The following is a 20,551-nucleotide window of genomic DNA, read 5'->3' as shown; positions in this document are numbered from 1 at the left end:
ATTCATCTGTATCGCTTGGGCCCTTGTCCACTAATTCATTGCCTTCTTAACTATTAAAGGAACATTCTTTCTTACGTAAGAGGTGAGCAAAGTTGGTTAATAATTTCTTTTATGATATTTCCATCTACTACCAAATTAGTTATTTGCCAGAATCATGAATAATTTGGAATGTTATTCCAGCTTCTTTATTTTTTAATGGTTTTTGCAGAAATGAATTGGCTTTCAAGTTGGATTAAATCTGAATTTTGGGGCATTTTCTTCAACTGATGCAGAATGGGATTTATGGTTGTAGCTAAATATGGGGTGATTATTATTTAAGACAATTCCTGGTTATCTGGATGGGATATCCAATATACTTTGCAAAACCAATTTGCATTAATTACAATCTATGACTACCTGGTTGGACTGGTTTGGGTGCCTTCCACCTTTATAGAGAAGAGGTAAGGGTGGAAGATTGTAGTTGATACAGTACAACTTTGGAGACAGAGAGCAGTAAGTTTAAGAAAAGTTGGGTTCCCAGTCCTCAGAGTTGCAGATTTTTCAAAATTTCACCTTAAATTGTTATTTTTAATTTGTATTATGGTATAGTTATTGCCATATAGGCATCTCTGAGTGTCTTGTTACTATATTGTTTTCATTCAAAGGATATTTTGTGAATGTTTGGTCAATAATTTTTTATATATAATCTACTTGGGATGATTGTTATGTTTTGAAACAAGGGTAATTGAGAAAGCTCTGAAGTTGCCTTCTCTTGTGATTTTAAAGAGTCATTAGGTAAGTTCTGTTAGATTTGTGATGCAGGTTATCATGTAGACTTGCCTAGATTCAGGGGATTAGATTGAATGTCTGGCTTCTTGTGGTCCCTTTTAGCTTAATGAGCCAATGAATCATATAGGGCTTAGAATTTGGAAAAGATGATAAATGCCATGGCACACATTAAAGATTTGTCAGATTATTGAAATTAGGATTTTTATTTTGTCAAGATATGAGCACATTGTATTTGTACTACACTTGTATTATATCTTAATTTTTTAATTTCTTTTGGGGTAAGCCCTCAAAAACCTCAAATGTGGAGAGAAAACCATCTCAACAACAGTGGAGTCGGGGCAACATTACAGAAGGAAAGGTTCCTCACATAAGGATGGAAAATGGAGCTGCTATTCAGGTACAAAGAAAGCAAAGTGAAACTGCTAGGAACGTCTAAGTCAATGGTTAATGGCAAAAAATGATTTAAAAATTAGTCTCTAAGGAAAAGAAGAGAAAATTTCCAAGTTTCAAGTATGTCAAAGTCTTTACAAAAGAAAATGCAGACTATTTGTTTTTATAGAGGACCAAATAGACTTTAATTAAAGCAGAGGGCATTTTTATTAGCAAAATGAGAACATTTTGGTCTTTAGGTCTTGCCTATTGCTGAGAGAGATCTTGGAGTCTTTGGGTAGACCTCTTCAAGACAAATGACTTAAGATGGTTTGGCTATTCATTTCTTTGATGACTGGTAGTGAGGCCAGAATTTCCCTCATGGACCCCTCCATTTTTTCTAGTCTGTGATTGGATGGATACCAATATGACTGTCCCAAGAACTCTAATTATTATGGATTGAATGTTATTATCCTTTTAGAAATTAAAATGTGTTCCTTTAACATCAGATTAAAAGAACCACAATAAGAATAACTACAAGAAGAAAATTGCATTAATGTTAAATAACTTTAAAATTTTGTTTCAAGAGATATTTGACAATTTACTTGAAGGGATCAGAGAAACTTCCTGAGTAATTCTGACTTGAAAAGTTTGATTTTCCACTTAAAAGGCCTGGATTTTTTTAGTCCACAAACTTACTGAGTTTTAAATTTAGCCATAAGAGCTTTTGTAAAAACAAAATGCACTCATTGTAAAATGGTAGGAAAATATAGATAGAAAAGTGAAAAAAAAAATCATGAGCCAAACAGAACCAATTTTAACATTTATTACCTTTATTTTTCCTGTGCTTGTATAAGTGTTATTCTATTTTGTCTTTTCAGTTTTTTTCCTGTTTTAAATTATGAAATATTTTAAATATATACATATTTTAAAGAAATAAACTTAACTGGTATAATTGAAGTTTTCCTCCTCCCATGAAATGGACAGGCTCCATTTTTTAACACTCCAGAAGAGTATAAAAGAGGAAGTTATAGTCACCCCAAATTCTACTACCCAGAGATAACTATTCTCAATATTTAGATGAGCATCTTTCCAAATACCAGTGTCAGTACCCTTACACTCACACATTTTCATACTGGGACCATATCATACATGTTTTCACACTCTATACTATATCATGGACTTCTATATCAATAAAAATAGATCTACATTACCATTTTTATGGCATCCCCTTAAGATTATTACAAATAAGAAGTCATTTCCTCCTTATTTTCACCATGATGTAATGATGTCAGAGCATTTGAAGAAAAAGAAAAACTAATTATGAAGAAGAAAAACTAGTTATAAAACTAGTTGGGCAGTTGGGCTATTTCTGTATCTATTCCTCATTTTAAAAATCCTATTTAAATGGTATTAAATGCCTGTGTCCAAGTTGTGGTTCTGTGCATTTAAGAGGAAATGGGAGTTTAGTTTTTAAAGGTCAAAAAAGTTGGGGAGATGATTATAGAGTTTAGATCTTTTTGTTCTGTGGAAAACAAAATGGATAAATGGTCATTTAAGTTGGGATTTTACTCAGTTTTTATAATATGTAGTTGGGAGTTGAATATAAATATGATAAAAAAAGTGTTTTATTTTAGTCATCTTAGTTTTCTGACTTTGATTCTCACTAGTAAGTAGCAGTAGGAAGAAGGAGCCAAAGTAATTATAAATCATTGAAAGTAGTGCTTTGGGGACCATCCCTTGGTCAGGATGTACCCTGTGTGAGTCTAGGAATCGCCATTCACAACACTCAAGACCATAAATCTAAAGCTCTTCCTCCAGGGTTCAACTCCACATCACCAGTCCATCTCTTCTTTTACAGGTGTATATAGGTAGAGGGTTCCTGACTGGTTGGCATGCTGACTGGATGTATTGATTAATTCATTCATTTACCAATTCACTCATTCATTCCAAATTTGCACTACTGTTCCTTTGGAATGCCTTCCTTGCTTTGTTTGGATTATAAGAAAAAAGTTCTCAATTATTTGCCTTTGTTCCCTCACATGCCATTCTTACAAACTGCCTCTTTTGTAATTTTTTCCCCTCCTCTCCCAGCGTTTTAGCTCTGGTCTCTGGCCCCAATTTTTTGTGTTTTTTTTTTTTTTTTTTTTTTTTAACTTAAGACTTTATGACTTGAGCGATAACCTTGTCTTTTGAGCAGATTACAAATTCTGAGAAAACAGGAAGTGTGTTTTATCCCTTTTTTATACAAAATATGTATCACAAGGAGCTATCTAAGGCAAGTCTAATATGTTGAAGCTGAACATTTTCCCTTCCTTTCCTTTCTTCCTTCCTTCCATCCTTCCATCCTTCCTTCCTTCCATCCTTCCTTCCTTCCTTCCTTCCTTCCACTTTCCCCCCTATGTGCTAAGCATGAATATTTTACCTACAAAATTTCAGGGTAAGCTTTTTAAAGGAACCAAAAGGAACAGCTTCTTAAGAAGCTTCTAGACCATCTTGGGAGAAAAACATGAACTGAAGTGTTTGTAAGAGAGTAGGTAGTGCTTGAGGACCAGTGCGTATACGCTGTGAGGTTAGCCAAAATAATGGAACAGCCACCACAGTGCTGTCAGACAGGGAACTCCTTCATGAAGCAGGTGAGTAATTTGTTGGGCATTTTCTTATGGAAGTAAGACAGGAATGTAAGCAGCAGAAGATATGAAGACGAGCAGCTTATGTATCTATTGTGTGGTAAAGGTGAAAGTGGTTGCAGAGAAAGAGCTGCATCTCCAGTAGAGACTTTGGCTGCTGACCCAGCAGAGGCTTCACCTAGTGGCATGCCTTCAGCTCTTCTGTCCTGTCCTAATCCCCAGGCATGATGTGTCCAGACTCTGCTCTTATTAATGCCCTGATACTGATCTGGATCAAGGAGACTGACTACCCGCCCCCCACCCACCGCCCAACCAAAAACTCACAAGAAATGGAAGTATAAATGAATTACTTGTTTGTTATTTTACAGTGTGAACCAGGATGCTGGTGTTGGCAAAAACAGTGCATTCTTCTCCTCCTCTTCCTCCTCCTCCTCCTCCTCCTTCTTCTTTTTTAATCATACTAACTTTTATTGAGTGCTCAATATGTCCAACACTATGCTTTTTTAAAAAAAGCTGAAATGTAGTTGAATACAATGTTATATTCGTTTCAGATGGACAATTTAGTGATTCGACGATTCTGCTCATTTCACTATGCTCACCATGATAAGTGTAGTTACCATCAGAAGTTAAAAAATAAGCGGAAGGATTCTTGGTCTGGATAATGTTACTATGGATCGTTTTTATTTTCTTCACAGGGCTGACTTGCATTAAAATTTCTGTCAGATATTGCTCTTTCTAAAACAAAAAGAATAAAACAACAAAAGCAATTTTTGATCGAAATAATGAAGTGTTACTTGGTAAACAGAAAAGCAGTATTCAATGGTTAATATGTGTTGATTTTATAGTATAGCTCTCTGAATTTAGGGATAATTTCTTTGTTGAATGTATTTGATACACATAAACACACAAAGATGTATGCATTAATATTCCATTCCTCCTTTTTCTTATGAAGACATTTCTTTAATATTGTAGTTTGTAAGAGATTCATTTTTATACTTTTGAGGTTTTCCATATTTCTCCATTAGGATTTTTATCATTTTCCTCCAAAGGACATTTAACGAAATTTGTCAAAACTTATTTTTGGTTAATTAAGATATGTTTATTAATATTGCAAAGATGTGGTATCACGTATTTGATTTTACCCTGGAGCAGAAACCCTCTTCCCTTGGGTAGATATCTGTCACTATTATGTGTTCATTTTTAATACATGATGAATGGCAGAGAGACAAAGGAGCTCTTATTTTTTATCCAGGAATTCTATACCTTTGGAAAAATATTGGGACAAGGGAGCTTTGGAATGGTCATTGAAGCCACAGACAAGGAAACAGACACTAAGTGGGCAATTAAAAAAGTGAACAAAGAAAAGGTAAGACTTACTAGCAGCACAGCACTGAGGGCTCAGTGCGGGGGGCTGGGGGAGGGGGAGGCAGGAGGTCTCCACACTGACACAGCTGAGCCTGAGGGGAGCGCTGTGGCTGTTGCCCTGGGGAACTGCGGCCATTTCCCTTGGCTCAGGAAGGGACCCGTTCTTGAACCCCAGTAGACAAGCTCTATCTGGGAAAAACAAATGAAGGACTAACTAACATAACCAATATAACCAAATAAGGGCAAAGTTTTCCGGAGTGGGCTGAAAGTAAGGGCCAATTCTCTGTCTGTGTAGTTGTAGGACTGTGAGATGGCCTAGCCAGAACTAAGTCTCGCCACGGTCTCCTGATGTATGTGGTTCTGAACCACTTTTCTCCTATCCTTTCCTCTCCTTTGATTCCCTGTTTCCTCATGTGATTATTTATCTCACCTGCTCTTCCAGTGTGAACCAAATTTTCAGCAACTATGAAACATACTGTTTAGTTGTAGCCACTGTATTCTTCGCTGGATCTCTCCTGGAGTGGACAATGACTGGCTTTCACTTTAAGGGAGATTCTAGCTTCTTAGACTTTACATCTTGATCATTTCATTAACTTAAAAAAAAAAAATCTGTGCCTGGAAAAAACAAAACACAAAATATGGTGTTTTTTTCTTGGACTTGTGATGATAAATATTACATTTACAAAATGAAATAGTAAATCTTATGTATTTTTTAGAACAAACTCTAGTAAATTCCATACCATTTCTTCCTAAAGTTTAATAAGGTAAAATCTCAAGGGAGAACTAGAGCCTTACTAGTTAGCTTCTAGAATCGTGGGGCTGTTATTTCCTTTGCCCCTTTGGTGTCAGGTAGGTTTAGGGGCCAGGTTTTAGGTTTATGCAGCCAGGTACCTGCTTGCAACTTTAGGAATTCATCACCTTGCACACACACATTGATGATGAGCATTTACAAACACTAGTATAGTTAAACAGATTTATACAGTCAGTATATGAATTGGACAATATATGACTGCATTATATGCAGGTCAAGCCATTTGGAGAGGGAGGTATGAACAGAATGGAGACTGATTTTAGGAGAAATTGTGGTAATTTTCCACATCTAGTCTAGATAAGAATTCACACCTCACAGTTACTTTTTCCGCTGACCTTCTAGGACAACCTGAAAATGTGACTTGCATCCTCCTCGGGTGGGACATAGTGGGCAGGTGGTTTCCTACCCACTCCTGAGATAGTAATGGTAGAAGGGTAGAGAGAGGTCTTTGGAAAAGGAGAATTTGCCCCGTGATCCATCCCTTTCCAGTGCTTTAGGAACTAGTCTGTATTCTCCAAACTTGCTGGGGAGGGGAGAGGACGGTTAAGACCTCTGTTATCCCTTTCAGGCATATTTTTCTGTGGATGAGGGCAATGCTTTTCTTCAGATAAGGATGTTAATTTAGATATCAATAACGTGATGATTGGGGTGGGGGTAGTGGTGCTGAGAGTAGAAAAAGCCCTTCCAGAATTTTTTAGATGACTCTGTAGAAAATCAGTTGCACCTTGATTTGTGCTCCTTGGGCTGTGCCTGGCTTCACCTTTTGCCATCAGGTATGGTTAAGGGGTACATGCAAGGAGATAAAGCCAGAGTTAGACTGATCTGCCCGCCAACGCTCTTTCTCTCTCTTTCAGGTGATTTTGAAGCTGAGGGTATCAGGAAGTGATATATTGCAGGGCCACGTATAGAATCTCACTGCCAATTATTTCTTTTATATATAAATATATAGACTTTATATACAAGTACATATAAATGCAATCAAAACAAAATAATAACAAAGCAGAAGAAAAACATTTTGTTTTTATCTTCTCCAAATGATGTCCCTGGAAAGTAGATTTTGGTTTTATTATGCTAACATCAAAGGATGAACATGATTTTGAAGGAAATACCGAAAGGCATATTCAAAATTGGAATAATTCTGTCAGGGGGACAGAGACCATGTTGTAGTTAATTTATAGAAACAGTCCAAGAAACAGATGTGGCTTGAGGCCAAATTATATATAACTTAAAATTGGACAAAGGAAAGAAGGACCATAATTTAATCTTATCATGGAAATAAGATATGTTATCTTTTGAAAAAGGAACTTCTCCAGAAAATGTTGGAAAAAATGTAAAAATAACTAACTGTTATATGAGGTATGTAGTAGTGACATTCATATGTGAATCTATGCGTCCTCATTATGAAAGGCTGGAAGCTCTGCTGTGAAGTTACTCGAACGGGAGGTGAACATCCTAAAAAGTGTGAAACACGAACACATCATACATCTGGAACAAGTGTTTGAGACACCTAAGGTGAGGCTTGATCAGGGGCTGCGTTTCAAAGTTGTTACTATCACAAACGAACATTGTTCCCTTCTGAAGTATCCCCTGTAGGGCACGGTTGCTCATGTCCTTGGCATGTGTCTGTTACTGGAGATTGATGGGGGCATTCTAGAGGGCTTTTATTATTGATTATATAATTAGGTGTCTGATGATTAGATTGATGTCTTTAGTGATGTTTCTGGGTGGCTTGTTGCAAACAAATGCTTAGAATTGAAACAACTTCGTGCACAACCAGATAGTGATTAGAGCTTCCTTAGAGATGGCTTTCCTTTCGCTTTGGTCTTTGGTTTCTCCATTAAAGTCTTCTGAAATATCATCATCATTTTGCAAGGATAGCTTTCTAATAAAGTTGGCGTGGCTATATCTGGCACTGTGCAGAAGATATATTGTCATATGTGATTTACCAATGTGTTTGTTCTTTTTTCCTAGATGTTCTCCTTCTTCTCTTTAAAGGCCTGTAATTTTCATTTTCAGTTCTTGTGAAGCCTCCAGATAGTTTAAGGCCCGTGGGTTTGGGTGTTTCTCTGCTTGGAGGCAGATGATATGTGGTTAGGCATGTGGACTGGCATCAGATTGCATGTGCTTTCAAATCCTGGTTCTACCTCTTATTAGCCATGAGACTATGATGTTACTTAACCTCTCTGTACTTCAGTTTTCTCATCTGACAAATGGGTTTAATATTAGTATCAACCTCATTTAGTTGTTGAAGGATTAAATGGGGAAAATGGATATAAAGCATCTGTCTCCTTAATTGTTAGCGATTGTTTCCTTTGTCGGTCTCTAAGGCAGAAATAGTCAGTTTGGGTTATGTATTATGCTTGATTCACTAGGAGTGTTTAATAACTATGGAAGTCCAGTTTATCCTTTACAGGAGCAGTATGCAACAATGGTGCCAAAAGGCTACTCAGTTCAGTCTTAGAGTTGTTATTTTTTTAATCCCCTAAACTTCTTAGAATAGTGTTGCTCTTTATCATCAGTTTTAAGCAATTTAGCAGTTTTAAGCTATAGTTTTCCTCCTGTTTCTTGTGCTTAGGGTTCATGGAGCCTCTTGGATCTGTGTGTTTATGGTTTTTCTCAAATTTAGGAAATCTTTGGCCGTTATTTGTTCTAATATTTTTCCTGCCTTCCCCCACTGTGGGGACTCCAAGTACCCATGTTAGATTGTCCACAGCTTACTGATGTTCTGTTCACTTTTATCAATATTTTTTTCTCTTTGTTTTGTTTAACAGAGTTTTCATCACAACATCTTCAGATTCAGTCATCGCTTTTCCTGTAACATCGTGTGTGCTATTTCTCTTTTCCAATGGAAATTTGATTTGATTCTTTTGTGAAAAACTTGATATCTTCCGTGTTTTTACTTAACATGCTCAGTATTTACTCTTCCTTCTTAAGTAGAGTTGTAATAACTTTTAATGTTCTTTCCTACTAATTTATCATGTGTGTCATTTCTAGGTCAATTTCGATTGACTGATTTTTTTTTCCATTATGGGTTGTATTTTCCTTCTTTTTTACATGCCTGTTAGGTTTTGATTGGACACTAGGTATTTTTATATTCTTATAACTACTCTTGAGCTTTGTTATAGGATTTAGTTATTTGGAAACAGTCTGATACTTCTGAAGCTTGCTTTAAGTTTTGTTAGATGGTACCAGAGAAGCCTTTGATCTGGGACTATTTTTTCCTTACTAAAGAAATAAGACCCTTTGAGAGTACTCTACCTGATGTCCTGTGAATTATGAGATTTTCCACTCTGGCTGCTTTGAATACAAGCTCTTTCTGGCCATGTATACGCTCCAGTGATTGTTCTCTCTGTTCCTTTTACATGGTTCCTTACCCAGCTTTGGTAGTTCCCTCATACACATGAACTGAGCAGTACTCTGTTTAAGACTTGTGGGGCAGCCTCTGCAAATCTCTGGAGCTTTCTCTATATACAGCTTTCTCCTCTTTGGTACCCTGTCCTGTGAACTTAAGTTGTCTTGGCCTTTCTGGACTCCCAGGTCTCTTTCTCAATTCACGGAGACTGCTGGGTTCTCTTTGTATTCCTTTTCACTGCCCCATGGCCTAGAAACTCTCTCCAGACAGTAAGCTGGGATGATCATGGCGCTTGCTTTGTATGTGTCCCTTCTTTCAGGAATCATCGCCCTTTGCTGCCTGAGGTCTAATGTATGAAAATTGTTGTTTTATAGATTTTGTCCATTTCCCAAGTTGTTTTAGGAGGAAGGGTCAATCTAGTCTCTGTTACTCCATCTTGGCACAAGTGGGAGCCCAAACCTAGAGTAGTTTGAAGGAAAAGGACATCATCATCTGTGACTGGTTTATTGGTTTGTTTCTTTTTTAATGCATTGCTGGCCCTTGATTCACCAGATCGGTTCTGCCTCCTCCCAACCCCAACTCACAAAAATACCTAGACCTTCTACTGAAGCTATCTGAAAGATGAATGGAAATTGTTACTTGATTGGGTAGGCCATGGCATTAGTACTGTGATCTAGTCAGAATTTGTTTTGGTTTCTTGTGAGTCTAAATGTTCTCCAGATCTACACAATTATTTCTAGTTATTATAAAGACTTCCAAAAAAACTTTTATTGATATAACTTTTATCAACTTATGCATATTTAGAATTGACATCAATTTATATTGTAAGCACTGCTGAAGTCACTTTTTCCAAATAGTTCGCTTACTATTTTATGTACCTATGATTCCTACAGTGCTCTCAGTGGAAAAAAATATGGCATAGTTCAAAACTCATTTATGTGTTAGACTTTGCACAACTCTTTAGTTACTTTTGAAATTCCACAGCATCCTCAGGTTTAGGGTATCAGAATTTTGACTACTGGAAGACAGGGTGTTAATCTTTTGTTCCTGTTTGCATGCTTGCTGATTGAACACAGAAGTTGCATTAGTAGTGGCTATAGAATAGAATCAGACCCCCAAATCTTAAAAAACATTTACAAAAATTTAGCAGCAGAGGATGGAATGGAGACATGGAGGGTAGTCTATGAAAGGTAAGAAATAAGTATGAAAGAGGCTTATATTTTAGTTGACTATGAATCTTTTTGACTCAAGAAATGACTTTTGGAAAACCTAGAGTGATCTTAATATACATCAACAGGAACAGCAAATATGGAAGAGATATTTCATCCATGGGTTTTCCCCACATAAACCTAATTAGTTACCAAGTCCCACTGTTTCTTCCTCTTAAGTATTTTTCATGTATTTTTTTTCTTCCCCTTCTTGTGTCTGTTCTGTATGTCATACCTACACTCCATAAACAGGTCAGCCTACTATAGTGTGCAAGTTGAATCTGGTCTGCCGCCTATATTTTTATGGCCCACAAGAAAAAGTAATATTTGATGACATGTAAAATGTATATGAAACTAAAGTTTCAGAGTATGTAAATAAAGTTTTGTTGTCTTGTTTATGGCTGCTATTATGCTGTAACAACAGAGCTGAGTAGTTGCAAAAGAGATTGTATGACCTGTGAAGGCAAAAATATTTACTATCTGGATCTGGCCTTTGGAGAAAAAGTTCACTGAGCCCTGCTGCACGTTACTGTTGGAGTGTGCATTTAGAAATGCAAAACTGATCATTGCACACACCTTTCCCCCCACTCCAGACACCAGCTTAAAAGACTTCAGTGGCTCCTTATTGCATATGGGGAAAAAAATCCAATCTTCTCTGCCTGACATCTGAGAGTCTTTACAACCTGGCACCAACCTGTCTTTTCGGGCCTCACCCCTCACCACTCCACTCTTCTCTGCCCCACCAAACTCCTAATGCTGTTAACACGGAGATATTCATGATTCTTTCAACAGCCAGTGCTGTGTCAATCTTTGGAATCTTTGCAAATACCATGCATTAAACCTTTTCTTACCAACATCCTTTACCCATAAATCTCTATTCAGTTATCCAGACTGCCTTTGATATCACTTCCTCAGGGAGCATTCTTTAAGCAGAGGCTTCTTTCCTCTGGAATCTCATGCCGTTTTGGCTATTCCTCTTCTGTTAGCACTCACCATGTGGTATTGTATTTATAACTCTTCTGTGAGCTCTGTGAGGTTAAAAACTATGCCTTATGCCTCCTTGTTCCTCTAGTCTCCTGCGTGTCATGTACATGACAGTAAATAATTTTGAATGAATAGATTGATGATTTAGGTTGTGATCATATTTCTATGATATGTGTGCAATATATAATATATTTTTAAAAATCCTCAACTATAAAAATTGCTCTCTCTCTCTCTCTTTTTATAAATATATAATGTCAGAAAATGTACCTGGTGATGGAGCTTTGTGAGGATGGAGAACTCAAAGAAATTCTGGATAGGAAAGGGCATTTCTCCGAGAGTGAGACAAGGTGGATCATTCGAAGTCTTGCATCAGCTATAGCTTATCTTCACAATAAAGGTAAGAAGAGGTTCTTCCAAGCTCACTGACCCCACGAATGCAGGTGGTGTTTTTGTTTAAGGGTGACTGTATTCAGGGTTCAGAGTCACAGAGATGATGCCTACTGAAATAGGAGATTTCATTTGAAAATTTTTCTGAATTTTTTTCTTTAATTAAACATAAAAAGTATATTTTAATTAGAAACATGGCAGGTATAACAATTAAGTTTTACACAGACAAGGATGAATATTTCTACTCAACAGTTTGGAAAGCAGATAATCTTGTCAAATCAGAAGTAGACAGGTCAATAATAAAAATGAAATTTCAAAATACTTATATTGTTTGGAGCTGTTGAATTACTATGTCATATTCCTGAGATTAATATTAGAATGTATGCTAACTGACTGGAATTTAAATAAAAGGTAAAAAAAAAACCTATATATTCTAGCCAGCTATATATTCTAGGTATGTATATAATATATATACATAAATATATATAATTAAATAAAAATTTTAAAAATTTTTATAGAGTTAATTTTTAGAGCAGTTTTAGATTTGCAACAAAACTGAGCAGTCATTGCAGAGATATCCCATATACCCTTGCCCATACATGCACAGCCTCCACCTGTTATCAACATCCCCACCAGAATGGTTCATGTCTTACCAGCCACGAGCCCACACTGACACATTGTTATCACCCAAAGTCCATAGTTCACGTTAGGGTTCATGTTGGTGGTGTATGTTCTGTGGGTTTTGACAAATGGAGAGTGACATGTATCTACTGTTATGGTATCATACAGAATAGTTTCACTACCTTAAAAGCCACATCTAGAAATTAGTCTAATTCTTTTCCTGTTTTTTGGTGTTATTGCTGCTGCTTTTCCTCAGGCTCCTTTCTTTCTTCAAGGTTAGTTCGTCTTATGTGTGACTTTAACACCTTCTCATTTTACACATGAGGAAAAAGTTTGTTCCAGAGCAGTGAAGTGACACGGGGAGGGGTGGCAGGCTAGTGCTAGAACCCAGCAGCCATTCCATGGACATTTTCTTAGGCCCTCCTGCATGTGGTGGGTCCTGGAATTAGAATGATACAAAGACAAGGCCCCCAGCCCTCAAGGAATTCAGGCTGGTGGGAGCTGGAGTATAGAAAGCAAACTGTAATTCACTGTAATAATTTCTCTAATGGAGAGCCACATAAAGCACAAGGAAAATTAGGATCGTCAGTGCCTCATTTGATTTGGAAAGTCAGGGAAGAATTCACAGAGGAAAACAAAATTTGAGCTGAGGAATATAAGCTCAGACAAGAAGGGAGGGCCTTCTAGGCAGAGGCAACAATTTTTGCGGGGACAGGAAACCCACGGCTTCCTATAAACCCACGGCTTCCTATGATGCTAATGTCAGTTCTCCCACATTAAGCTATAAATTCAGTATAATGACAACCAAAATCTCTGCAAGATTTTTTCATGGAACTTGATAGAAATATTCTGAAGTGGGCAAGAATAGCAAAGAAAACAATGAAAAAGAAGAACAATGGAGGCAGATGGGAGACTTGCTGTGCTGTATTTATGTAAGAAGAGGTCAGCAGCACACATTGCACAAACCCATCCTGGGAGCTGTGTGAGGGAACTGAAAATGGTTGGGGAGGGTGGCCAGTTCACCGATCTTCAGCTTTGTTTCTCCAGCAGCGATATATGTGACTTTTTACATAGAGGTAAAAGATGGCTCTGGATATGAACTGAATTAGTTACTTGCAACAGAAGTGCTTGGTGCGTGATTATTTGCATGCACGTAAAAATCCTACCTGATGTCTGACATGTTTAACTGGAGATTTTGGGTCACAGGGTTTCTGTTTGTTTTTCATTTTAACATATAAAAATTAGGAAAGTATGAGTTCATGTTATAGAAAAATATATTGAAATAAGTGTAGTATAGTATGTATACATGTAGCCAAATTGCAGTATGTTAAATGTTTAGATTGACAATAGAATCTGCATGGAAGTAAATAAGTAATCCTCTACTTGAAGACCTAAGGATATGGGAAACCTTACTGGGTTTGTAACTACTTTTGTCTCTCTCTGCCTGGGAATGCCTGAGCACGGGCAGGATCCTCCTCTCCATTCACCAGGCCACTGGTCACAAAGAGAAGCCTTCAAGGCAGTAGGGGGTTGGGGAGAGAGGAGGGAGTCAAAGAAAATGTCTCCTTGAGGAAGAAAATCCCTTCTCCTTGTGAAGAAAAGGGATTGGAATATAAGGGAATGGAACAGGACAGAGTTATGCTTGGCCCTCATTGAAGTTTTTAACAGTGGGACATTAATTTGTCATATATATTTATTTGTTCTATTTGTGTCCCCTCTGTTTTTCCATTATTCACTATTCATTTGATTTATTTATTTTCTTGGTAGATATAGTACATAGAGATCTAAAACTGGAAAACATAATGGTTAAAAGCAGCTTTATTGATGATAACAATGAAATGAACTTAAACATAAAGGTAAGGTATAAGAAATCATGGTAAATATTTGCCTGTAAACAGTTTGATAGCAAAGTGGCAAAGTACTTCCTCTTTTTAGATACATTTTGGAAGCTTTTGAGCAGCAAAATAAGTGGCTTGTGCTAAAAAAAAATTAAAATTTTGCAAAAGAGGTTGCAACTGACAAGAATAATTTTACAAGTTAAGTGGTACTATTGAATCTTTTTTAACGTACATATTCATTTGGATAGTCCTAAATCATTAGTTAATAGCAAGCAAACAGATGCTCTGAATTCTAATTAATTTCAAAATTATGCCTGGTAGTTTGATGTAAATGTGTTACAGATTTAGAAAAAAACCACACCTTGGCTGTGCCTTTGATATTAAATTAACACTAAAGTTTATATTTCTCATTGAAAATTTTCCTGGGTTTAATATTTATGTCCTAAGCACAATTAATGTGCCAAGTGTTTATTCTTTAAGATTCTAATTCAAATTAAGTGTTTCTTAATGTCAAATAAATGATAGGATACATTATTTATTACTTAGCACTTTAATAGTGGCTGCTTTCAAAATATATGAATGTGTTAATTTAGGAATAAAATGTTGTCTGTGAATAACTCACTCTGTTGTAGAAGCTAAATCCCTATGTAATATAAGTGGGTTTAACAGCATTGTTGTTTTATCAAAGTAAATAAATATTCTTGAATATTTTCATTTTAAACTCTGTGAAGGGCAGGAATCATGCATGTTTTATTCACTATTGGTACCTGAAAACATAGTATGTGCTCACTTAGTATTTGGTAAATGAAGGAATAATTGCACTCCAAAGAACCGAATTAATCGTGAAACCTTTTTATATATTTGAGATCTGTGTAGATTTTCTGTGGAGAAGGATACATATTATAATGCTCCAAGTGGGATAATTGTGAAAACTCCTGGAGAAATGGATTTTTCTATTTAGAAAAATAGTGGTATCACATATTGATAGGGACATTTTCTTATTCCAGAAGTCCCTAGAAACTTTGCATTCAGTGTCTGTGGACCAAGAGCCTATCTTTGGTTGTATGATCAATAAATGTGCCTGTTTTTCTGCTTTCAGCCCAAGGCTGTTCCAACCTGAGAGACAAGACCAAGGGCACATACTGAATATTTAATAACTGTATGTGTACTGGCCCCGATTAGGAACTGAGCAGAAAGAATGCAGTTGCAGCAGCAGGCCTCCAGTGGATTTGTAGTTCTATGGCCGCTTTTTTCCCTGTTAATTTGCTTCTTGTAGTTTTTAATACTGTAGTAATTGTTTTAATTAATAAACTCTAGAAACACAAAGGAAGTCATAGTATAGAAAAGATAATATTTACCAGAGATAGTGTCTCATAAATAATTACAGAAAGAGGCAGCTTCTGTGAGTCCTGACAAGGATAATGATTGCATTTGTAACAGGGCTTTAAAGTGAACATAGCTTGAGTGTCAGAAAAAATAGGTAATAAACATACTACAGCCAGAATGTATTTTATAATGAAAGAGGTTTTCAAAAGTAACTTTTTTATCTGAAAAAGTTAAATGCTTTCTCTCCACATATAACTTCCTATGTTGAACTGCTAAGTTGAATTAGAAAGAATGAGCAATCAGTATCACGGGTGTTTCCTCCAGTGGGAGAAACCAATGTTCTCTTTGTCACTGTTTTGTTTCTTCTTCACAAAGAGGGGTGGATGGGAAGTGATAGCAAGGTCCTCAGTGGTAGTACAAGCACCCCTCCATCTGCTGGTATCTCTGAATTAAATACAGTGCAATTACAGTGTGTTGGAGCTCCTACCTTTGAATGAGTAAACTCTGGGACAAGGAAAGCAGGTGACTGAGTTTCTTTTTCCAGGTGACTGATTTTGGCTTAGCAGTGAAGAAGCATGGAAGGAGTGAAGCCATGCTGCAGACCACATGTGGGACTCCTATCTATATGGGTAAGTTAGTTGATTTAAAATGATCTTTCTATATAAAGAGGTAGAACCATTACTGTAGATTAAAACTTGAGCAACTTAAAAGAACTCCTAAAACTCAATACCAAAAAACCAATTCGATTAAAAAAATGGGCAGATGACATGAGCACACATTTCTCCAAAGAAGACACACAGATGGCCAACAGACACATAAAAAGACACTCAACCTCACTCATCATCAGAGAAATGCAAATCAAAACCATAAGAAGGTAACACCTTACACCTGTCGGAATGGCTAAAATCAACAACACAAGAAACAACAAATGTTGGCAAGAATGAGGAGAAAAGGCCCCCTTGTGAACTGTTGGTGGGAATGTAAATTGGTGTAACCACAATGGAAAACAGTGTGATGGTTCCTCAAAAAGTTAAAAATAGGAATGCCATATGATACAATAATTCCACTTCTGAGTATGTGAAGAAAACAAAGACCTAATTTGGAAAGATATGCGTACTTCCATGTTCACTGCAGCATTATTTACAGTAGCCAAGATATGGAAGCAACTTATGTGTCCATCATTAGAGGAATAGATAAAGAAGATGTGGTATGGATGAGTGCTATTACTCAGCCATAAGAGAGAATGAAATCTTGCCTTTTGCCACAACACAGATGGACCTAGAGAGTATTATGCTAAGTAAAATAAATCAGACAGAGAGAAGAAAATAGCATATGACTTCACTTAAATGAGAAATCTAAAAAAATAAAACAAATGAACAAACAAAACAGAAACAGACTTGTAGATACAGAGAACAAACTGGTAGTTTAGGGGTAGATGGGCAAAATAAGTAAAGGGGATTAAGAGGTATAATCTTCCAATTATAAAATAAGAAGTCATGGGGATGTAAAGTATGGCATAGAGAATATAGTCAATAATATTATAATAACTTTGTGTAGTACCTAGACTTTTCATGGTGATCACTTAATAATGTACATAAATGTAGAATCACTATGTCATATATCTGAAACTAATATAATATTGTATGTCAACTACAATTAAAAAAAAAAACAACGGAAAAAAACCCTCAAGCAATTTGATTTTGCCCATAATTTGACTTACTGACCCTGATCAAGATACTTTTTCTTTTCTTAGATCAAATAATCTCACTGTTTCAGCATTTTTCTCCTAGTTCTTATCTTTAAAGATTGTAGTTTTAATTGTTTTCCTTTTTTGGACTCTTCTTATAGTTGTTTGTATCTCTTAGGTAATCATACCCCAAACTTAATTATTGGTTTCGTTAACTCATGCTGAAATCATGTGTGTGTTTTGCTTCTTTCCATTTCTTATCCAATTTTATTGCCATCAGTTGGTACATCCTAAAGCTACTGATTAAATATATTTTGTAAAGCAACAGTTTACCATTTTTCTGAGTGAAACTTTTAACAGCTTTACTGAAGTACTATTTAAATGTCATAAAAAATGTACTATTCATTGATTTTTCCTACATTTACAGAGTTGTACAGCCATCACCACAATTCAGTTTTAGAATAATTCTACCTCAGAATGTTGCCTCATGCCCATTTGACCTTGATCTCATTCCCATCCCAGCCCCAGCTAACCACGAATCTATATTTACCTTTTCTGGACATTTCATCTAAACGGAGTCATACATATGTTATCTTTTATGTCAGACTTCTTTCACTTAGCATAATGTTTTTGAAGTATCTTCCTGTTGTATCTGTAGTCTAGCCCTTTATATTTCTGAACAGTTGTGTGTTGTATGGAGATGTCACATTTTGTTTATCCATTAGCTGATGGATGTGTAGATTGTTTCCAGTTTGTGGCTATTATGAATAATGCTGCTATGAACCATTGTGTACAGATTTTAATGTGGACACATTTTCCTTGGGTAGCTACCTAAGAGTGAAGTTGCTAGGTTGTAGACTATGTTTAACTTTTTATTTTTTTAATTTTTAAAAAAAAATTTTTAAATTTATTTTCAGCATAACAGTATTCATTGTTTTTGTACCACACCCAGTGCTCCATGCAATCCGTGCCCTCTCCAATACCCACCACCTGGTTCCCCCAACCTCCCACCCCCCACCCCTTCAAAACAATCTGAGGGTTTTGTTTAACTTTAAAAAAAATTATTTATTTATTAGAGAGAGAGCACAAGTGGGGGAGCAGAGGAAGCAGAGGGAGAAGCAAGCAGAGGGAGAACCAGGCTCCCCGCTGAGCAGGGAACCTGATGCAGGTCTCCATCCCAGAACCCTGAGATAATGACCTGAGTCCAAGGCAGACCCTTAACCAACTGAACCACCCAGACACCTGCATCTTTATGTTTGATTTTTTAAAGAAACTGACAAATGTTTTTTCAAAGTGAATGTAGCATTTGACCTTTCTGCTAACAACTGTATGAGTGTTCCAGTTTCTTTGTATCCTTGTTGACTCTTGATAATTACCTTTCTTTCTAATTATAACCACTCTAATGGGTGTAAAGTAGTATCTCACTGTGGTTTTTAATTTGGTAATTTAATTTTCCTAATGACCAATGATGTTGAACATCTTTTCATGTAGTTATTAGTCATTGATAATCTTCTTTGATGAAATGTCTATTCAAATCTGTACCCAAGAAGTGATTATATATTTTTCTCTTTAAATTTATTGGTGAAATAATTGCATTAATAGGTTTCGAAAATGTTGAACCATCCTTGCACTTTTAGATTAAACTCCACTTGGGTTAATAAACTGCCTTATTCAATTTGTCACCACTTTACTTAAGAGTTTTGAGGGTTGATTTCTTTCTTTTGTGCTGCCTTTGTCTTTTTTGATGTCAGTGTTATGCTAGCCTCATTTAAAAAATAAAATGGCATGCACTCAAATCACTTAGGTAACAGGAGTTATCTGTTATATTAATAAACTACTAATTTGATGAAATTTCCCCTAAAAATTTTTTTGGCCCTGATACCTTTTGGTAGATTAAGTTTCTATTATATTTTCAATTTATATTGGGTTATTCAAGTTTTCCACACCTTTTGGAATCATTTTGATAATTTATATTTTTCTAGAAAATTGTGCATTACTTTGAGATTTTAAGTTTTACTAGCATAAGTATGCATATATTATAATTTTCTGATTCTCCTATGTATCTGTGCCTATCCCCCTAATAACTCCTAATATTTTTTAAGATGGTCATGTGATGTAAGATTAGCAATATGGCCTGTGACGTCACTTGGCTAACTCAGGAGTCCAGCTCTGCTACGTAGTCTGGTGAGCCCTGGGCAAACAATTTAACTCATTTGTTGTGGTTCTACAGCTGTATAATAGAGATTATGTCATCCACTTATCAAATTGTTGAGGGTCTACTTTGTGTCAGGACTGGTCTGGGTATTGGGAATACAACAGTGAACAAAGCATAAAAATGTCATGTTGGTGCAAACATTAAAATAAAAAAGTAAAAGGTCTGCTATCACCTGGGATGTTAGAAAGAAGTGCTAAGAAAGAAAAATAAAACAGGGAAGGGGAGAGGATATACTTAGAATGGATAATAATAAGATCTTTCTTATCAGGTTGACATGAGAATTAAACAAGAAAATATATGTAAAGTGCTTAGCACAATACCTGACAGTGCTCAATTTAAGCTCTTGTAATAATACAAACCATTTTTTTCTTGATCAAATTTGTTAGTGGTTAGGACAATTTATTGGACTTTCAAGGAACCAGCTCAAGTCTAATATTATTTGGTTGACTTTTTCATTAATTTCTGTTTTTAAGGGCACCTGGGTGGCTCAGTGGGTTAAACCTCTGCCTTCAGCTCAGGTCATGGTCTCAGGGTCCTGGGATCCGAGCCCCACATCCGGCTCTCTGCTCAGTGGGGAGCCTGCTTCCCCCTCTCTCTGTCTGCCTCTCTGCCTATTTGTGATTTCTCTCTCTCTGTCAAATAAATAAATAAAATCTTTTAAAAAAAATTCTGCTTTCATTTTTCTGGATTCATTCTATTTTCTTTTGGTTTATTTTTTAACTTCCTAAGTTAAATGGTTTTAAAAAATTGTTTTTTAAAAATGGTTATTTTTGTTAAAAAATGGTTATTTATGTTCAGTCTGAGTATTTCTTTGCTCTCTCTGAGTATTTCCTTGACCATTTTTTTTTGCTAGACAGTCTTCTATTATTCATTTCTTAATAGTCTATCATTTTAGTTTTAGTCTTTAATCTAAGAATTATTTAGAAGTGCTTTTATAATTTTCCAGGTGGTTAGAATGTGTTTGACATTCATGTGAATATGTGGTAGTTT

General features: G+C 36.1%; 1 protein-coding gene across 5 annotated transcripts in view; it reads left to right on the top strand.

Moving 5' to 3' along the window:
• STK33 (serine/threonine kinase 33) overlaps nt 1-20,551 on the top strand; it is a 170,909-nt gene that overhangs the window by 106,330 nt on the left and 44,028 nt on the right. For all 5 annotated transcript variants that reach the window (XM_032853405.1, XM_032853402.1, XM_032853404.1 and 2 more), the window contains 6 exons: nt 1,052-1,165; nt 5,020-5,133; nt 7,351-7,455; nt 11,746-11,884; nt 14,263-14,351; nt 16,204-16,288. In XM_032853405.1, coding sequence (XP_032709296.1) covers nt 1,052-1,165; nt 5,020-5,133; nt 7,351-7,455; nt 11,746-11,884; nt 14,263-14,351; nt 16,204-16,288 — 646 coding nt within the window. The remainder of the gene's footprint in view (nt 1-1,051; nt 1,166-5,019; nt 5,134-7,350; nt 7,456-11,745; nt 11,885-14,262; nt 14,352-16,203; nt 16,289-20,551) is intronic.

This window comes from Lontra canadensis, unplaced genomic scaffold (assembly GCF_010015895.1).
Source record: "Lontra canadensis isolate GAN:19392208 unplaced genomic scaffold, GSC_riverotter_1.0 scaffold7, whole genome shotgun sequence".
Taxonomy (NCBI): domain Eukaryota; kingdom Metazoa; phylum Chordata; class Mammalia; order Carnivora; family Mustelidae; genus Lontra; species Lontra canadensis.
The sequence above is the reverse complement of the archived record's forward strand: the minus strand, read 5'-3'. Positions and strand labels throughout refer to the sequence as shown.